Genomic DNA, 15766 nt, shown 5'->3' with positions numbered 1-15766 from the left:
CAAAACAGAAGGGGCTGTAGGGCAGTTCAATTGGCTCAGTGTTTGTCTACCAAGTCTGGGGCTTCACTGGGTTTGGCCCCCAGTGGAAGCACAAACATACATATACAAGTAAATAAGAATTCTTTTTTGAACAGGGGAACTGAACTCATGTACTAACCTGCCATCATGATAACCTGTTTAAGCTAAAAAAACAATAATGTATATGTGGAGCATATGTATTTTTCATGTAAATAATTTACAAAAATGACCTAAAATTTTTCGAATTTCATATGGGTTATTAATTTCTTTACTTCTTTAGGCTTTTTGCAACTATGGGCATGAGTAAGACTGGTCTATCATCTTTTGTTCTTCCTTTTAGGCATTCAGTTTTGAAGTAATCTTAGCTTTTAAAATGAGCGTGGACACAGCACATCTTTGCATTTGATGGACAGAGTGTGTCAGAATGATGTGTGGTCTAATTCACAGTGTGGTCATATGGGACAGCAATATTCTCTTTTAGAACATTTTAATTATCACACAAAGTTTACCTTTCCTCAATGCTTCCATTTCCAGTAGGAAGCGTTTTCTGAGATTCAAAATTATTCCTACTTCTCAATATTAATGCTTTTTTTTTTCTTGGTCGGTTGTGGGGCTTGAACTCAGGAACTGGGCACTGTCTCTATATCTCTTTGTGCTTTACCACTTGAACCACAGCACTACTTCAGGTGTTTGAGTGGCTAATTAGAGATAAGAATCTCAAGGGGACTTCTCTGCCTGGGCTCGCTTTGAACTGTGATCCTCAGATCTCAGTCACCTGAGTAGCTAGGATTACAAGTGAGCCACACATGCATTTTATGTAACATTCCATAAAAGAGATAAATAATTAAGATGTTACTTCTCAAAGTTTTAGAATTAAGTCAAGTGAGTGTTATACCAATCATGTTGTAGCTCCTGGACAAAGGCAGTTTATAAACTTTTCAGAAAATATGTTCCCAGAACTTCTGGAGCTGGCTGAAGTTAATTTTTCTTTTAAGATAACTGTTATGTTGTAGAGACAATACAACCTTTTTTGAAATTTGATGGTCTACAGGTTATTGAGACAAGCCCAAATGCATTTTGACATGGTCTAATATAAAAATACTTCTACAAATGTTACAATGTTTTCTTTAAAATATATTATTTATTCCTAATGTGTTAGTCAGACTCTAACGTGGCCCCAGTGATCCTCACCTCCTGGTACGAATGAGTTTGTATGAGCTTTTCTAATAGTGAAGAGAAACAACCTGAACAACAAACAGAAAAATACTTTGTCACTTTTGAGGCTTTACCACTTATTCTGAGGAAGGCCAACTGTCATGCTGTGTGATGTGAGGAGCGTGTGTGTGTGTGTGTGTGTGTGTGTGTGTGTGTGTGCGCGTTGCAGGGCTTAAATCATTCTACTTGTTTTTTTTCACCCAAGGCTGGCATTCTCCCACTTAAGCCACTTCTGTCTGTGCATTTTGCTGGTTAATTGGAGACAAGAGTCTCACAGACTTTTCTGTCCTAGCTGGCTTCAAACCTTGGTCCAGATTTACCATGTCTTAGCCTCCCGAGTAGCTAGGATTCCAGACAAGAGCCATTACAGCCCAGTATGTTGTGAGGATTGAAAAATCAACACCAAATAGATGTTTACGTGACAATGGAATGAGGTGCTCTAACAGTGTCTGTTCTAGCCAAGACTTAAGATGAATGCACTGAAGACAGAATCTTCACACATCCTCATTCAAGGCCCTAAGTCATAACCACTTAGCTAAGTTGTATTTGAATTCCTAACCTCAGAAACAGATGAAAAAATAAATGTTCACTGCTTTACACAGTAACATATGGGGTAATTTTCTATGTAGCAGTAATTTTTTTTTTTGGTCGGTCATAGGGCTTGAACTCTGGGCCTGAGCACTATCCCTCAGCTCTTCAGCTCAAGGCTAGCATTCTACCACTTGAGCTACTTCTGGTTTTTCTGGTGATTTATTGGAGATAAGAGTGTCACAGACTTTCCTGCCTAGGCTGGCTTTGAACTGCGATCCTCAGATCTCAGCCTCCTGAGTAGCTAAGATTACAGGAGTGAGCTTACAGTGCCTTGCTGTAGCAGTAAATTTATACTTAGCTAATATAAAAAGTAAATATACATAAAATATTTTAGTTTTTATTTTTATGAGTTTTAAAAATTTATATACATATAAATCTATGTTCCCATAGAGATTCAGCCATTAATTAAAAACACTTCTAAATAACTATAAAAATAATCTCCTTAAGTATATTTGTTTAAGATTATCTGGTAACAGGAAAAACTGAGGTTATGTTAAAACCTTATAATATTGTTGGTAAGTAAATTTACTTAAGTTTTTCTTCCATAATTGGAAAGTGCTGTCTAACTATGTGACAAAAAATTCTTATTACTAGTTACTCGATTTAAAAGAAAAGTAGATTTGGCTTCACTGAGGTAATGGCAAGCTCTAAATAATAATCTGTGTAACCACACACTTCTGTGTCTAACATATGGGCTACCACAGGCAGATTGAGTCACAAAGACGGCAGGTTTTCTTTTGGGGAAGTTTCCTGTTTTACATGAAACTCATTGAACTACTGATATAGTCTCCTCAGCACACATTCTAATCAAGTTAATTAAAATTTCAACATAGAGAAGGAAAAAAATTAATATATGTTCTTCATACTATTTTCCTTACCCTACAACAAATTGTTTATAGGAAGATTATGTACTTGCCAAGTGCTTTATTGCATTAGAAAGCAGTTTTCTTCCAGAGGGTGTATCAAAGTCAGCAATAAGCCACAGAGTGACTGCAGAAACCACCTCCTCATCCTCATCCTCATCTGAAATTTTCAAATAGGCAAATAAAATGAATTATTTCCAAAATCAAGGGAAGGAAACATATGCATAGAAAAACATACAAAAATAGTATTGTAGATTATTCTGAAAACGTAAATAACTCTAAAATAATGCATGTTTGTGGATTGATTATGGAAAATTCATATAAAAATGCTAGAAAAGTAGTTCATTGTATTGCTTGATATAAACAGGTACTGAGTAAACAGTCCTCAAGAAACAGGACAGTGGGTTATTCTTATCAGTACAGAAACTCTTCTATGGTTTTCATTGTTCTAGCACTGGTAAGGAATACTACCTTGTAGATACAGTTGTGAAAAAAACTGTATTTAGACCAATTTATACTTACATATATGTAAAAAAAGACAAACAGTAGTGGCTACAGAAAATGCAAATATAATATTAGCATATAGTTCACTGATTCCTTGTTATCACTAACTTAGTCTAACTTATATCACTTATTCTACCAATAATAATATAATTCTCTTCACAGTAAATTTTAAAAAAATTTAGAATCTACAGAAACAAAACATTTTCAATTCTGGCACACATTGAGATAAATACAATTTCATGAAATATCAGGTCACAACACATGAAATACTTGTCTGGCTGTAATCAAAACACATAGAAATCAGGCCCTTATACCAGGTTGCTGATTTAAAATAATAAAAAGTTTATTCTACCAAAACCTTTCTTCTTGAATAAATCTGAAGTTATAGCTATTAACATAGTCAATAATATGAAACTATAAAATGGCTTTAATAATGAGAGAAAAAATAGAACACAAGAAGGAGGATAGTTTTGATTCTATTTGCAACCACCCACCCCTGGGTTTTGGAGAACCTGACCACATGCAGCTTTCAGAATAAGGTTAATTTTTTTTGGGAGGGGGGTCAGTTATGGAGCTTGAACTCTGGTCCTGGGCGCTGTCCCTCAGCTCTTCAGCCCAAGGTGAGTGCTCTACAAATTGAGCCACAGAGCCACTTCCAGTTTTCTGGTAGTTAATTGGAGATGAGTCTCATGGACTTTCCTGCTAGGGCTGGCTTTGAACCGTGATCCTCAGATCTCAGCCTCCTGAGTAGCTAGGATTACTGGTGTGAACCACCAGAGCCCAGCTAGTACCCTAATTTTTAAGGAAGAAAAATAAAAGAATGCCAATTCTTCTTTACTGTTAGCACTTGTGCCATCACAGCTAGTAAACAAGAAATATTTAAAAAGTGCTCAGTAAATTCTCAAAATTATATATTTTTATCACAGAAGTACAGATAAGAGGAAAAAAGATTCTTAGATAATATCTTTTACTTTGTAATAGGTTTAACCAAAGGTATTAGTTACAGGTGATGCCTGAAGGGTATTTTTTTTTTTTGGGGTCCGGTCGTGGGGCCTGAACTCTGGGCCTGGGCGCTGTCCCTCAGCTCTTCAGCTCAAGGCTAGTGCTCTACCACTTGAGCTACAGCGCCACTTCCGGCTTTTTTCTTTTTGCTTATGTGATGCTGAGGAACCGAACCCAGGGCCTCGAGCATGCAAGGCAAGCGCTCTACCACTGAGCCACCTTCCCAGCCCCCTGAAGGGTATTTTTAAAATACAAATCAGATCCTGATCTGACTCCTTTTGCCTTTACTTGACACAGCTGCCAAAAGATAGAACTGTATTATATTTTATTCCTTGTTGGATTGCTTATAGAAAAAACATAAAACTAAATGATCAAAAACACATGGAATCTGTTAGAAAGTAATCCAGAGGCCGTCTGGTTGAAATTGGGATTGAATGTACTGTATAGTATTCTTAAAAAACTGTGTCATTTTTTTATTTCCATTTTTCTCCTATGTACAAGTAACATAATGATGGAAACTTTAGACCACTCTGACTCTTAGCATTTCACTGCTGATCTACTGAGACCAAAGCAGCTTCTCTTACTTTTTAATTATTGGTGCTTGTCTTATTAACTGAGCAAGCAAAAGCAGGCCAAATAAAGCGAAGCAAAGCATAAACTAACCAAATTCTATTCATTTTCTATTTATTTCAACAATTATTTGCACCCTGACATATCTGTGATCCCTGCTAGGTTCTCTGTTTAGACTAAATCTTTTATTTCCAAATGTTATTGACTTAAGGCTTTCTTCTTCCGGTCATGAAATTCAATTTAAGAAACACATCTGGATTTTGTTTAATCATAATGCAGGGAAATCATTCTCTCTTCTGATCCCAGAATTGCATATTTATTAATGCTGTTTACATAGCATTAAGATGGGTTCATTATTTTCTTAAAAAGGTGAAAATGGAGTATCTTACTAAAAAAACAAAGCAAGAAGGCAAGATGAACCTTTCTGGGTGATTAGTGAGAATAAGAAACACAATTTCCTCATGACAGTCCTTAAATTTTAAGAAATTATGAACTGTTAAAGTGAAACCCAGGACTCTAATCAAAAACAGAAACATAATAAAATTTATTATGCAAGCACCTTATTAAAATTCCAAGTTTTTATTACTTTAGGAAGCAGTCCCAGAAAATACAAGCTTAATTACCTTCATGGTTTAAATAATACATGTTCTTTGCAATTACAGTAGTCTTATCTTGTGAATCCAAGAAAAAGAAAGTAGAGAAATCTTCAATATCAGCAGTTACTGGAAAAAAACAATACTGAATTACTGAATCATTCACAACAAATATTTGTTCAACAAATGGAGAGTTATTTTACCTGATGTAGATATTAAGTTAATGTACTGATATGTAGAGTCCAAAATCAAGGAATTTATACGGGGTACAACATTATTCCTATTCATTAGGAAATCAATTGCATTCATTTGATCATTTAATATACCCTGAAAATAACAAAAATATTACTTAAACAAAATAGGCAACTTCAATGCATATTTAAAAATAATGTGAAATATATACCTAGGAATTAATCTAAAATAAATCAATACACAGCATGTGATTTAGGATTACCATAATAAATATTTTCTTTCCAGTACATGAGGTAAATTTAATTATTTTAAAATCATGATTAAATGATCAGGATAAGAAATTTTTAGATAACATGCTGTTAAAAAATATAAAATGGGGGCTGGGAAGGTGGCTCAGTGGTAGAGTGCTTGCCTTGCACGCATGAGGCCCTGGGTTCGATTCCTCAGCACCACATAAGCAGAAAAAGCTGGAAGTGGTGCTGTGGCTCAAGTGGTAGAGCACTAGCCTTGAGCTGAAGAGCTGAGGGACAGTGCCCAGGCCCAGAGTTCAGGCACCATGACTGGCAAAAAAAAAAAAAAAATATATATATATATATATATATATTATATATAAAATGACTCATTTATAAATGCCATTCATGAATTTTCTTCAACATACTTACTTACCATAAAGACATCTCTTTGCAAATAAACAGATGTATCCATCATCTTGTGAAGAATAGCCACTTCTAGATCTTTAATAGTCATTTCTTCAAGGTTAAAAGGCTCACCATTATAAAGAGCTTGAGGCAAAGGACCTAATCCAGTCATTTTATAAAAGTACCTTCCTGCCTATTCATTAAAAATATCAGTGTCAAACAAAATATAGCTATTTGAAAATTAATTTAAACGAAAAATAAAGAGACATTGTAACATTTCTACTTGGCATAAAAGGTCAATTTTGCTAATTTTATATGTCTTTCCCAATTACTATGAAAAGGAAAACAATGTATTTACATAGAACAGGAGTCGGGAAACTTTTTCTGTAAAGGGCTTAGACTATAAATATTTTAGGCTTTGTCCAGTCTTTGTCATTATGACTCACTTCTGGTCTTAATAGTAGAAAAGAAGACATATACAACACACTTTACCCACAAAAAAAAATGCACAGTAGATTAGTCTTCCTGACCCTTGATATAGCCTGACATTTATTTAAATCCAGAACCTCTATTTGTACCAGAAATTTATTTTATTCTTGTATTCATTAATTTAATACATATTGAATCTTGCCACCAGCATTTGATGATACCCAGTGAGTACAGAACTGAAAGTCTTCCCTACAGGGTTCATGTAACTACAAACAAAATCTCAAGGCATGTACAAAGTCCCAAGGGGGCCCATTAAAGGAGAATCTCACCAAGCTTGAGTATGAAGAAGGGGGTCAGAGAAGGCACCTGTTAGGGACACTGAAAACATTAAAGGGTGAATGTAACTGTCAGGATGATCAAGTATAGAAAGGTATTCCAAGTGAAGATACAGTATTGCAAGAACCAGAAGGAAAGTGAGAAGATAGCATGTTTAAACTAAACATGGGCTATGATCTACAGGGGAGACCTGTCAGATACAGGGGCACAGGGGTTTAGTTACAACTCATAGCAAGAGGTCCTCAACATCTGGATATAATTTAAGGATAACAAGGAGTCACTAAGCAACTCAGTCCTTTATATTCAATACTAACTACTACAGTTGTTATGATAGCTAATATTCTTATAAGTAGTCCAGGAAACTAAATACTGATTAAGTATTCTTAAATGAAATGGGAAAAGAAATGTATCAATTTCAGCTTTTGGATTATGTAATAAACTACATGCAATCAGTTGTGTATTCCTATCCAAAACCAGAGTAATGTTTAACAGATTCCAGAAGCTTTTGGAATTTAATCTATAGTACCATTAAAACTAGTTCGCATAGAATGAAACAGGGATTAAATCACTTCCAATGTCCCATAGCTACTATCTTTTAGGATCAGAACTTGTACTCAGATCTGACTGGTCAAGAGTTTAGACTCCTAAGTACTGCTGTACATTTGCACTTATTGGAAACTTATTATGTGTTAAGCTTATGAGTACACTGAATGATAGATATGTCAATACTATCCTAATGAAATATACTTTAACAGAGAGAGAGAAAAATGAGTAAGTGAAAATAAGTGTGATTATAGCATCTAAGAGTACCAATGTCAATCTCGTAGGAAGAGGGTTCATGACAAATAAAATGAACAGATTGCTTATTTTAAAAAGAATAAAAAGGGCCCAAAGCTGGTGGCTCATGTCTATAATCCTAGCCACTCAAGAGGCTGATCAAAGCCAGCCCGGGCAGGAAAGTCCGGGAGACTCTATTTTAAAAAAATTATTTATATCCATTTTTCTCTTTTTTAAATAAGTTTTTCTTGTGAAAATACTGTACAGAGGGGTTATAGTTACACGAGCAAGGTAATGAGTACAATTCTTATCAAGCATTGTTGCCTCCTCCTTTGTTTTCCCCTTACAATCCCTTCTCTACCACCTCTTCAACTACACTCCCTCCCCCACCGGCCCCACCTAAATTGTAAAGTTTGTTTTTCAAAATCATGTCATGTACATCTCATTAAACATTTTGTTTGTTTCCCTTCCCCTCCCCACTGTGAGATTCTTTTTAATTTTTTTTATTATTTTTTATTGTGAAAATACCGTACAGAGGGGTTACAATTACATGGGCAAGATAATGAGTACATTTCTTATCAAGCATTGTAGCCTCCTCCTTTGTTTCCCCTTCCCATCCCTTCCCATTCTCCCTCTGCCCCCTCCAGTCCTCCCCGCCCCCCCCCCCACCAAAGTTGTAAAGTTCGTTTTTGACATAACAACTTGTTCTTCTCATTGTTGCAATGGGTCCAACTGTATCCCTATTTAAACAAATTGTTTTTCCCCTTCCCCTCCACAAATTATATCGACATCAAATACAGTGAAAGCACGGGTTATACTGTGGGGGAGGGACATACAAAGCAATGAAGAAATAATCTTATACATGCGTTAGAAACAATCACATGAAAGAAAAAACAGTTGAATACATATCTTAGGGTTCATTTCCCTAACATCACCTTATCTGACCTTTTCTGCTTGACTCATACATATACTAGATATTACAAATAAGGGAAACCATGGGACCTATGTTTCTTTGGGCTTGGCTTACTTCACTTAATATCATTTTTTCCAAGCCTTTCCATTTCCTAACAAATGTTTGGGCAATGTCATTCTTTCTGATGGAGGCATAGAATTCCATTGTGTATATATACCACATTTTCTTGATCCATTCATCTACTGAGGGGCATCTGGGTTGGTTCCATATCTTAGCTATAGTAAATAATTCTGCAATAAACATTGTTGTGCTGGTAGCTTTAGTGTGGACTTGTTTGTAAACATTTGGGTAAATGCCCAAAAGTGGGATTGCTGGGTCATAGATTCTTATCTCCAATAAACCACTAGAAAACCAGAAGTGGCACTGTGGCTCAAGTGAGAGTGCTCGCCTTGAGCTGAAGAGCTGAGGGACAGTACCCAGGCCCAGAGTTCAGGCTCCACGACAGGCAAAAATACTTAATGGGTGGAACAGACACAATTTATATTCTATTGTAGGAAGGAAAGATGTAGTTTAGGACTAGGCTTCCAGTAGGGGTGGTCTGGGTGAATGGGGTAATAGGAAGATGATGATGGGCTTAGTTTTAGATACTTTTTGTCTTAGATGTTTATGGGCAATATGCTAGCAGTTAAATACATGGGATTTTGGACTTCTACAAAAAGAAGTCCCTGCTAGAATTACAGAATCTCCTTCTGCCACTATTCCATCACTTACCTACTCATTCCATAAGCTAGTGATAAGATTTTATACTTTTAACTCACTTGTCTATAGACATGTATATCTAATTTTATATGTGTGATCTTCTCTCTCAGTATGTCTGCTCTCCATTCCTACCAGTCTTGCCAAAGGCATCATCTCTCTTGCAGTCCATTGTTTAACTGAAGTTCGGGAGTCATCCTGGGCAGCATCTCATCTTCCCTCCTTCTCGTCCGCCTCAGCATTGGCCCTGAATAACTCAGATGTGCACATTTTTTGCTCTTGCCCGTACTTTTCCCAAAGGCCTACCAGCTTGTGCCTTGCTCTAACTCACATTCCTCAGTCTTCCTACCCTGCGCCTCTGCTAACAGCCACTGTATTCACTCACTGTTGTTACAATCTATAAAATCCACACTTATGAAGAAGAGCCACATTTTTAGGTTCCACAGATGAGCGAGGTCAGGCAGTATTTATTTTTGTTATAATCCAATGTTCCTGGTGTGTGCTCCACTTACACTATTACTGTTGTTCTTTTTAAAATAAGCAATTTGTTCATTTTATTTGTCATGAACCCTCTTCCTATGAGATTGATATTGATACTCTTGGATGCTATAATCACATTTATTTTCACTTACTCATTTCTCTCTCTGTTAAGTATCTTTCATTAGGATAATATTGACATATCATTCTGTGCCTGGCTAATACATAATGCCCCAACTTACCATTCTTTCTTTATCATATTTGGAGTAAGTTCCCAAAATATCTCCAATGTTAGCATGAGGAAATTTATTCTGGAGAACACTCTTCACATTGTCTACAGTGAGCAGATCCTTCACTTTTTGGTACATCTGTAGAAATAAAAATATTATAATCTTTTTTATAGTAATTAGTTTTTTTCATAGTATGTAACTAGCTTTGTAAAGGTCATATTTTATAGTTTGCACATATTCAGGATACTAATGATATATAAATGCAGATAAATAATTTTAAGCCTATAATACATTCTTTTAAAAATAGTACAAACATATTCTGAAACTAGATTTCAAAAATATGACAAATTTATGTTGTATTCTATTTTGACCAAACTTGATTCTTAATAGAAGAATGGTTTATTTTCTTCAAAAAAATCCCTGTCTTTACTACATTTTCTTTGTGTCCATATTTTCCCAGTCTTAAATATTCTAACATACTTGCTGAATATAGGGTATTTTATTTTCTTTCCTTTTGTATTTCTTCATCTCTTCTGTTAACAAGTAGTTATTGGACCTCTACAATGACCCAAGTGCTACTGTAGCTATGAAGAAAAGGGCTTTGCCCCAGGACGGAAGGCAATGAGTCAGCTAAGATGTAAAATGAACCCTGGGTTAGCATTAACACATACCTGGGAGAGAATTTCACAGGCAAAAAGAATAAGTAGTAAATACAAATGATATGAGGTAGCGTGCGCGCGTGTGCGTGTGTGTGTGTGTGTGTGTGTGTGTGTGTGTGTGTGTGTGTGTGTGTGTGTGTACTAGTCCTGGGGTTTGAACTCAGGGCCTGGGTACTGTCCCTGAGCTTTTTTTTTTTTTTTTTTTTTTTCGGGTCCGGTCGTGGGGCCTGAACTCTGGGCCTGGGCGCTGTCCCTCAGCTCTTTGACCCAAGGCTAGCGCTCTACCACTTGAGCCACAGCACCACTTCTGGCTTTTTTCTTTTTGCTTATGTGGTGCTAAGGAATCGAACCCAGGGCCTCAGGCATGCAAGGCAAGCGCTCTACCACTGAGCCACTTTCCCAGCCCCCGTCCCTGAGCTTTTTTGCTATCACTGAAGCCACAGTTCTACTTTTGGCTTTTTTGGTAATTAATTGGAGATAAGAGTCTTATGTCCTTTCCTGCCCAGGCTGGCTTTGAACCACAATCCTCATATCTCAGCCTCCTGAATAGCTAAAATGATAGGTGTGAGCCACTAGCACTCAGCATTTGAATAGCTCAATTCAAAATATTCATATTAATCCAAATTTACTTCATTATTATTGCCTTCAGCTAGGGGCTAGTGCCGTAGTCCTGAGTTCAAGCCCCAGTACTGGTACAAATGATATTCTAATTTAAAGGCAAAGTCATCTAAAGGATATAATATACTTTGAAAAAACGTTGGCTCAAAAATATGGCTTCTTATGGAGTTTTGAGATAACAAATTTTGATGTTCTAAATATATATATGAGAATTACTACCAGTTTCTCACACTGTCAACCTAATGGATCCTCTAAACATTGTCCTTGTCCTGCATGCTAATTGCTTAGTGCAACTTAATGCTCTCCATGTATTTTACCTTGCTTCTATGATGCTTTGTACTGAAACCCAGGGTTTCAAGATTAATTAGGCTTTCCAAGAGATATTATCATGATGAACATCATGATAGATAATTCAAGGACAAATATGCTGTTTCATGAAAATCAATGCCTTATAGAATAGAAATTCAATTTGAAACTTAAGATTTCTTAGGTACAGATAATTTCTGAATGTCTTTGGGTTTTTTAGTCTTGAGTATCATATAGATCCTTTCATAATGAAATAGTTGGATATAAACAAAAGATGCAAGTTGATTAAGTCCTTTATAAACCCTTACAACAATCAGTAACATAAAGGAAGACATACTACTGATATATATATTCCTTAGCATAATCTTACAGACAAAATAGTGTCCAACATAAATTGAAATAAAATAGTTTCTGTATTTTAGGACAGAGAATTAAGCAGGTATTTACTGACTTTCCTGGAAGTAAAGAAACAGGGTAAGAATTTACATGGTGTCTGTATCACGTGTCTATCAATTATCTAACATAATGCTCAGCATCATGTTCAAATATAATCATTACATTTGAAATTATAGATTTCAACACAAAGTAATATAAAAGAAAGATTTAAGTATGTGGGATAGCCTACAAATTGCACTAAGCAACTTAAATTTCAATTATAAAATAATCTTAGTCTTCATTCGTAGCTCCTATTTATACTTCTTTTAACCTGAGATGACAGGGCCTGTACCACAACATCTAGCCTTTTCTGTTGATGTCTCAAGAACTTTTGGCTTGGGTTGGCCTTGAATCATTATCCTTCTGATCTCCATCTTTTGACAGGCTACCTGCGTCTAACTTTTCTTATACAAACTCTTTCATTCTTAGCATCAATCATCCAGTTTTATGTAATTTGTTGCCCCTTAGTTATCTTCTCTGAATCCTTTATGAAGCATTTATGCATTTTGTCATTTGGAATATTTATCTTTTCCGTAATCTTTATTTTTTTTAATTGTTAAAAATAGTGTACAAAGGGGTTACAGTTACATGAGTAATGAGTACATTTCCTATCCAGCATTGTTACCCCCTCTTTGTTTTTACCCTACCATTCCTTCCCTCCCCACCTTCCCCACCTTCCCAACACCTCCCTCCACCTCCCCAAGTTGTAAAGTTAGTTTTCAACATAGTGCCTTGTACATCTCATTGTTACAATGGGTCAACCTGTATCCTTATTTCAGCATTTTGTTATTTCCCTTCCCCTCCCCAAATTAGAAAAATGTATATACAAGATGCAGGGCACCGGAATCAAACACAGTAAAAACAGGGGAAAGCACATACAAAAGGAGCAAAAAAAAAATCACATGGAAAAATTATATTAAGTGAAGTAAGCCAGGCCCAAAGAAACATAGGACCCATGGTTTTCCTTATTTGCAATAACTAGTATAAGTCTAGGACAAGCAGAAAAGGTCAAAAGCTATGTACATATGACCATATAGGATGCTGTTAAGTGAAATGAACCCCAAGATAGGGACACAACTGTTTTTTTTCTTTCTTGCTCTTGTTTTTAACATATTTAAAATGTACTATGTGATCAGTAATCTTTTTGCCAATGATTTTTAGACATTTTTCAAGTGTTCTTTTCAATAATCAATTTTCATTATATGTTCCTCTACAATTATGTATACAATTTAAATCCTTTTAATGACTGGGTCAATTTAAGCAAACTGATATATTTTGGTCCTGCCTCACAACTGGGGCAGTATTATTTACTTTGGTAGAGAGTTGCAAAAATAAAATCATCATTTGTTTGAATTTTCATGAATCTAAAATAGAAATAAATGTAATACTGAAAAAAAGATACATTCTAAAGAATTTTATCTATTGTATATACTCACTTGTACTAGAGAATTAAATGCTTCTGTTACATCATATTCTTCTGCAATATAATTGAAAGCTCGCCAAAGAGAGACGCCAGCAGCATCTGTCCTTTCAACTTCATTATCTGTATTAAGAATGAACACAAAACCAATTCTGGGAAAAGAAGATGAATAAGTAATGTCACAATTATCTGTGAACCATAATAAACCCCTATCTTAAAATATTACTATGACTTCTAGATGAAAGAAACTTTAGTAGATAATAGGACAAAAGGAGGTATTATTTGAAATGTATGATTATAATATGCCTATTAACAAAACCTCATAGCTGAATAAAATGCCAAACACACTGCTGGTGAGTATATCAAATAGCCAATCTTTGTTTTTCTTTGGGGGAAGGATTAAAAAAAAGGTAAGAATATTCTTTTTTTTTTTTTTTGTCGGTCATGGGGCTTGAACTCTGTGCCTGAGCGCTGTCCCTCAGCTCTTCAGCTCAAGGTGAGCACTCTACTACTTGAGCTACAGTGCCACTTCTGGTTTTCTGGTGGTTTATTGGAGGTAAGAGTTTCACAGACTTTCTTGCCTGGGCTGGCTTTGAACCATGATCCTCAGATCTCAGCCTCCTGAGTAGCTAGGATTATAGGTGTGAGCCACCAGCGCCCGGCTAAGGTAAGAATATTCTTAATGTAATTACACAAAGACAGGCAATTCTAAAAGTTTCCATAGGGATAAGATTACTCTCTCAGGAAGGTAACAGGTATGTAAGAATATCAATAAGTTTCGACTAAAAGAATCTGTCATAAAGGTATTTTAGGCTTCAAAATGCAAGCTGTGTGGTCAAACGCCAGAGCTAGGTAGGTGCTGCTTTGAATTCCACATTAATACTCTGTGTATAACAAAATATAAACATCAGTCATTTCTTTTAGTTGAAATTTTAATAATATAATGTAAATTTATAATTACCTAAGAGGAATTTTATGATAATAGAAAAGCTCAGCAAGTCTTACAAATTCCAAGGTATATTCTTCACTAGGATCAATAAACAGAACCTAGAGGCAAATACATAATTGATATTTTTACAGTTTAGAATAAAATTTAGTCTGATTCTTGTCACTTAAAGTATATAATTCAAGATAAATGTTTAAAAATATTTTATTAATATTGAGGAATATATAAAAATTTCACAATTTATAAAGGATTTCTAGAAGCTATACATCCAAATGTGATCACACTTGTAATTTCATTTGAGATTACTTATCTTTTTTTGGAAGTAAAGCATAGCACATGTTTTAAAGAGTGAAATATCTTATTGTAAATGTTGACCAGCTTTTCTGCAAAAATACTTTAAAAATTGACCAAAAGCGCCATTAATATAACTTCTTGCTCAAGATTCTTACAGGAAATAAAATATTTACTTCCCATATGAAAACAAAAAATAAATTCCGAATCTTTTCTCTATACATTTCAAAATTCCAATAAAGCTATTTGGATATTGCTTTATTTTGTATATTGTATACTGTAATAGTGAACTTGTAAGCATAGATAAAAAATTAATGCCGACTCAGCCATACCAGCTCAAGTCTCCATCAGGGAAATCTTCCTTACAACTGAGGTCTCTACTTACGAATACAAAGATATATTAGCTTTATAAAGATAATGTAATAATCAAAATATAAAACTCACCAAATTATGAAAATTACGCCTTATGGAAGGTATAGTTTGGGGGAATACTGACTTTAGAAGTTCCTGGTAACTTGTAGGCCATGTAACATATAAGCCATCAGTTTCTAAGTCATTAATCCACTAGAAAAGAATTTAGAAATCTGTGAGAGCTGTATTGAGAATATTCCCATTATGTTCAAGTCACTATGTTAAATGATGGATAAAAACATACACAGGCTTTTTATATTTCTGATCAAACATAAAACACTACTTGAATATTCTCTAAATAACATATGTAACAAATTTATATTTCTAAAACCTTTTGACATTAAAATTTTCCTTAAAAACCAATGATTTTTTACACCTTTGTGTTTTTATCTCATAAAATAAAAGTATATAAAATTGGTCCCCACAAATCATTTAGGGGAGCTGATTACTTAATTTTAATTATTGGAAATGAAGCTCCACTCCTTTTTAATTACAGGCTTGATCACAAGGAATACAAAATAGCTTATTAAGAGTTAAATCAGAAAATTCATATATGTCCAATTCTGAGCATAGTGT

The 15766-nt window shown here is 35.0% G+C and overlaps 1 protein-coding gene across 1 annotated transcript in view; it reads right to left on the bottom strand.

Annotated features, from left to right (window-relative positions):
- Uggt2 (UDP-glucose glycoprotein glucosyltransferase 2) overlaps positions 1–15766 on the bottom strand; it is an 89490-nt gene that overhangs the window by 38360 nt on the left and 35364 nt on the right. Inside the window, exons 13-20 of the mRNA XM_070002728.1 lie at positions 15224–15343; positions 14504–14589; positions 13559–13694; positions 10117–10242; positions 6215–6379; positions 5560–5683; positions 5387–5485; positions 2741–2847 (exon numbers count right to left, since the gene is read on the bottom strand). Coding sequence (XP_069858829.1) covers positions 2741–2847; positions 5387–5485; positions 5560–5683; positions 6215–6379; positions 10117–10242; positions 13559–13694; positions 14504–14589; positions 15224–15343 — 963 coding nt within the window. The remainder of the gene's footprint in view (positions 1–2740; positions 2848–5386; positions 5486–5559; positions 5684–6214; positions 6380–10116; positions 10243–13558; positions 13695–14503; positions 14590–15223; positions 15344–15766) is intronic.

This window comes from Dipodomys merriami, unplaced genomic scaffold, assembly GCF_024711535.1.
Source record: "Dipodomys merriami isolate MVZ:Mamm:240054 unplaced genomic scaffold, mDipMer1.0.p SCAF_6, whole genome shotgun sequence".
NCBI classification, from domain to species: Eukaryota; Metazoa; Chordata; class Mammalia; order Rodentia; family Heteromyidae; genus Dipodomys; species Dipodomys merriami.
The sequence above is the reverse complement of the archived record's forward strand: the minus strand, read 5'-3'. Positions and strand labels throughout refer to the sequence as shown.